This window comes from Lipotes vexillifer, unplaced genomic scaffold (genome assembly GCF_000442215.2).
Source record: "Lipotes vexillifer unplaced genomic scaffold, Lipotes_vexillifer_v1.1 scaffold7, whole genome shotgun sequence".
Classification (NCBI taxonomy): domain Eukaryota; kingdom Metazoa; phylum Chordata; class Mammalia; order Artiodactyla; family Lipotidae; genus Lipotes; species Lipotes vexillifer.
Window position 1 is genome coordinate 5,415,348 of NW_006792683.1, and position 5,149 is coordinate 5,420,496.

At 54.2% G+C, this 5,149-nt stretch overlaps 1 protein-coding gene across 3 annotated transcripts in view; it reads right to left on the bottom strand.

The window, feature by feature from the left end:
* PFKFB3 (6-phosphofructo-2-kinase/fructose-2,6-biphosphatase 3) overlaps positions 1–5,149 on the bottom strand; it is a 24,542-nt gene that overhangs the window by 12,354 nt on the left and 7,039 nt on the right. For all 3 annotated transcript variants that reach the window (XM_007465815.1, XM_007465814.1, XM_007465816.1), the window contains exons 2-6: positions 4,186–4,311; positions 3,095–3,191; positions 2,450–2,516; positions 1,883–1,957; positions 1,436–1,492 (exon numbers count right to left, since the gene is read on the bottom strand). In XM_007465815.1, coding sequence (XP_007465877.1) covers positions 1,436–1,492; positions 1,883–1,957; positions 2,450–2,516; positions 3,095–3,191; positions 4,186–4,311 — 422 coding nt within the window. The remainder of the gene's footprint in view (positions 1–1,435; positions 1,493–1,882; positions 1,958–2,449; positions 2,517–3,094; positions 3,192–4,185; positions 4,312–5,149) is intronic.

Consider the following 5,149-nt stretch of genomic DNA (forward strand, 5'->3'; position numbering starts at 1 on the left):
CAGCAGGGAGTTTCATGGGTGCACGGTTACATTCTGGGAAGATGAAAAAGTTCTGGAGGTGGATGCTGGGGATGGCTTCCCAACAATGTGAATGTGCTGAGTGTCACGGAGCTGAACACTTAAAAACGGTCAAAATGGTACCTTTTATATTACGTATATTTTAGCACAATTAAAAAAAAAAAAAATCTCAGTTCACAAACCCCTTTCTCCAGCACAGCCTTTGCATAAAAAGCACAACAGAAAGGCCTAAAAACCGCAAAGTTGCTTTGAGGCTTCATCAGAGAAAGAGATCTCTGAACACGGAGAGGGTCGGGGCAAACAGATCCACGGATTCACAGAGGATGAGACAGAGTTTCTGGCCAAAGCGAGTGTAGACGGCTCACTGGGGAAAAACGATTCTGCAGCTGCACTCTGCTTCCCTACCAAGTGGAAATGGTAGAACCAAACCAAAGAAATACAGCAAAACCCTTTTTTTAGAGCATGCCAACTTCTGTTTCCTCCTACTCTGAGCCTCTTCCTTTGGGGCCACTGAAACCAATCTGGACTGATTTTCTACCATTTCAATTGCTCTTCCTGAAATATGAACTCATTTCTGAGAAATGCGTGTAAATATTCCCACTGCCTTGGAGAAAAGGCCCAACACCAAAAGCTAACTAACTCCCAGCATCCCTTTAAAGGATGAGCACTTGTATGCGGCCAAACTCTAGCGCTCCCTGTAGGAGTGTCGGACCAGCTTTTCTTTACAGGTAACGTCTTACTCTGATGTATTTAAGCTGGAGAAGAAATTATCTACGATCTAAGAAAGGGAACTGCGGTGAAGTCTTCATAGTAACCGTTTCTGTTTATGAGCTATTGCTATCAAATAAAATTTAAGAATTAATCAAATTAAACTGCCAATTACCCTCAATTTACCCAGGCAACTTCCCCTTGGTACAGGGAGAGGAGCAGGAAGATGGTTTAACCACCCACATTCTTCCCAAATTTGGGAATTCTGCCTTCTGTCTGCTGAGTCCTACGTGCTTTTGTCAATACACAACCATGCTTACCTACCAGGGGCCTTTACAGCAAAAGAGACCAGCCTGCGACCTCCTTTCCCGTCTGGAGGGGTGAGCTGCTCTTTGCCCTAAGCAGCCCCATCACCCCCCAACTGCCAGGCTCCTGCCACCAACAGAAACTGTTCGAGGTTCCCCAATTTCTCTCTTATGTCCCACAAAGACAGCTTTCTGCCAACCATCTGAAAGGACCTTGATAAAGCCAGTCCAAGTCACAGAATGTGCTTTTAAGTTAAATACCGCTCTGTACTTCTGACCGCCCCGATCCCTCCTCAGACAAAGTCAACAACCAGCTGGGAGAGCCAGCTCTTTCTCAGGGTGGCTTCTCTGGACCAACCCAGTCCCTCACTTTTCTCAGATTAGCACACTACAAAGGGTCTTACCATGATGTTGGAGGCCACAACTGTAGGATCATCACACACAGACTCAATGAAAAACACCTGGGACGAAGCAAGACAGAAACGCTAAGAAACAACAAATGTGGTAACACAAAGGGCCAACTTTGGTATCACTGTGATGTCACTACCACATCGGAGCAGAAAGGACCCCACTCATAAATCCCCAAATACAGAAAAAGGAACCAGCCACTCAGTCCTGAGCCCTCTGCACCCGCCCCCAATAGAGGGATGCTCCCCCTCCCCCTCCCTAGTCGCTGTAACCCCTAAGAGCCCCCACCAGTCAGGCCCAATCTGTAGGCAGCAAAACCCAAGCAGCGAGAGGGGAAGGCCTGAGCATGGAGCACAGGTGCTCCAGACACAGGAACCAGCCAATCCCTGCGGGGCTTCCCTTGCTCCTGAGCGCTCTGAGGCGAGACGAGAAGTCAGGCTCACCTTGAAATCATTTTCTTTGGCAAAATGAAGGATCATGTGTCTCCTCTCTCTAGTAGTATTGGTGGCGTCGAAAACCTGGCAGGGAGAAAGAAGGGCAATGAAGAGAGCCCAGTTTGAGTTGAACAGTGTTTACCAAACCACCAGAGGTCAGGCCTGGCACTTCCTGGGGCTCCAGGAGAGACCTCACCCTCCCAGGCACCCCACTGCCTCCTCCTGCACTCAAGGATGGAAGGGGAGGGATGGGAATAGAACTTAAAGCAAAGGAACAACAGCCATACGCAGGGGAGGGAGCACAAGGAAGGGACACTGGCTCCCTCGGCTGCAGCCGCCCCAGGTCCAGCTGCCTGTGCCCCCGAGTCCGCCGGACGATCACCTTCCTCCCGAGTCCGCCGGACGATCACCTTCCTCCCGAGTCCCTGTGCTGCCCTTGCCCCCTGCTTCCCTCACAGCTCAGGCCAGACACCCATCCCCACTGGAGATGTCCCCACGCAGCTCTGACTACATTCCCTCCCCCCGCAGGGCACCATCCCGCTGGGATCGGAGACAGGGCTTATACTCCAGGCTTACTGCAATTTGGCCCCCTTCCTTCGTCAGGTAACTTTTGACATCTCTCAAGGCAGCCAGCGCACACTGCCTGCAACACACAGAAAGAGCAAGGGCACGTCAGAGCTGGGCCATCGCAGGAGGACGCGCAGGCACCCCCAATTCACCCCAACGAGCAGGGTGACCTGTGATTCTACTGCTAAACTGCTCAGGCAGGTGGGACCGTCAGGCCCGAGGCCCCCGATGGGAGCCCCACACACGTGGCCGCAGCACTTGGGACTCGGCCTTGTGCCGGCTGCACACTGAAATTCCCCTGGGAGCTTTCAAAACACGGATGCCCAGGTCCTGCCCACAAATGCCCACTGTACCCATCTGGGCAGGGCTGTGCCCAGCTCCCGAGTGATTCTAAAGTGCAGCTGTCACACTTCAGTTCCCTGGTCACTCTGAGCTGAAAAGAAAATCCTCTCCCAACGTAAACAGATGATTTTCCAGGAAAATGATTTAGTTCACTCCTAATGAGATGTTGCTGTCGGACAGCGGGGTCAGTGAGGCTCAGAGGCTGAGAGGCTCACGCGGATACACAAGGACGGGGACTAGCTGCCTCTCTCTCACCCGACCTGGCGCTACAGAGCGCCCGTCCCCCTCTGCCCACCGCAGCCCGGGCCTCACCTGCGGACTTTCATGGCCTCCTCGTTGTCAGGGCGGAAGAAGTTGTAGGAGCTGTACTGTTTCACGGCCTCCCGGCGGTACTCGCCCACGTTGAACACTGGACGGAAAAGAAAGGCCCCTTAGCTGACCATGCTGACCACGCCGACCACCAGGAGGGCCTCCCATGGTCAGGACCGCTCTTTCCAGAAAAGAAAAGCAAGCCGGCACGTGACCTGAATAAGATCCCGATGAGACCCGGAAACCAGACAGTGGGCTCTGCGTCCTGTGCCAGCATCGCTTGGCGTGGAAGGCTGCCCAGCTCGCCCAAACCCAGGACCTTGTTTCTCCGGGGTTGCCTCCCATGGCCCAGCCTGCAAGCCGGCCTCTCCAGGCCCGGGGCTGGAGCCTGAGCCTGAGAGCAGGTGGCAGCCACAGGCCCAGTGAAAATCGGGGCCATCATGTCTGCCAATGCACTGGGGGTGGAGAGAGTGAGGGCTCGTACACATGGCCGGGGCCACAGCAGCCATTCTGCAGATCAGCAGCCCGCACCCAGGGTGGGCAGTGGGTGCTGAGCCAGTGCTTAGTGTAGGAAGCACAGCGCTGGGCACAGGGCGGGGTGGGCAGCAAATGTGAAAAATTAGTCCCCGTGCTCAACACCCCCCGTGTAGGCAGGAAGACCAGGTGAAGATTCGCAAAAATATAATCAACAGTACAGAGCACTTTATGACGGTCAGTAGAGGAGTGTCACAACTAAGGGCTTGGGGAACTTAAAGGAAAAGATCCACACAGACTGCGGTGGTCAGAGAAGGCTTCTTGGAGGAGGTGAGGGCTGAGCTGGGCAGGATGCAGGGCAGTGGGAACCAGACAGCAGCCAGTGAAAAGAGACCCTCCCCCTCCCATACACAGCGGGGTGTGCATACAGGGTGGAGGGTGGCACAGCCGGAAAGGAAAGTGTGTCCCTCGACTACAGGGACAGCACCCTGTCAGATGGCCCTGCAAAGAGAGTCCCAGCAGCTGGAGAGGAAAAGGCCATTCTTTTTTTGGGGGGGTGGTCATGGCAAGCGGGAGGGTGCCCTCAGCCTGACAGCCCCGGCCTGGGGGCGTAGGCTTACCTTTCGTGGGGACGCCAATCCAGTTGAGGTAGCGGGTCAGCTTCTTGGAGATGTACGTCTTCCCCCGGGCTGGGAGGCCCACCATGACAATCACCGTTGGGGAGTTGGTGAGCTTCGGCCCACAGGCTGGGGAGAGCAACACAGAAAGGGCCATGAATAAAGCAGCCAGCGGGGCCCACAACAGGCTTTAAAGAATTCCACGAGGGACTTCACTGGCAGTCCAGCAGTTAAGAGTCCGTGCTCCCAACGCAGGGGGCATGGGTTCGATCCCTGATCAGGGAGCTAAGATCCTGCAAGCCTCACGGTGCGGCAAAAACAAAAAAAAGAAAAGAAAGAATTCCACGGAAACACGGCTTTCATTCCCACCTCGAAGCCCCTACATTTCACAATCCAGCGGGACTGGGCCCCTGGTGGCCAGAACCCTTGGTCACACAGCTCCCTCTTGCTTTGAGGTCCACACGGCAGGGACCCCAAATTCCCAGCCTGACACCTGAGGGCCCAAAACCCAACCAGGAACAAATTACTAACCCCAGAGCAGAAAGCACCCCTAGGGGTGTAAGGCTCACCAGTGATGATGAGGTTATCAGTAGGGAGGTTGTTTCTGATGCAATATAACATGTAAATCGAGGTGGCAAGTAGGAGCCCTGGGGGGTGGGGCCCCAGCGGTGGCCAACTTACAGACAGAAGCCTATTGTCAATTTCCGCACCGCCATGCGCGAAGTCTAAAATAAGTAATTTTTAAAAGGCAATTTTCACAAGTAAGAGTTTATCAAATGGAAGTAGGTCAGGGACCCGGAGGCTGACTCCCACAAATTTATCTGTCCCTGAGACTCTCCGGCCCTTTCCTGCTTCCCCCTTTCACCAGGTCACATGGGCCCCGGCAGGGGCCCCGGAAACCCAGAGGGTCTTGCCTGACTTTGCTGAAAGTCAAAGGGGATTTGCAAAATCCCCTCCTGACTTTGCT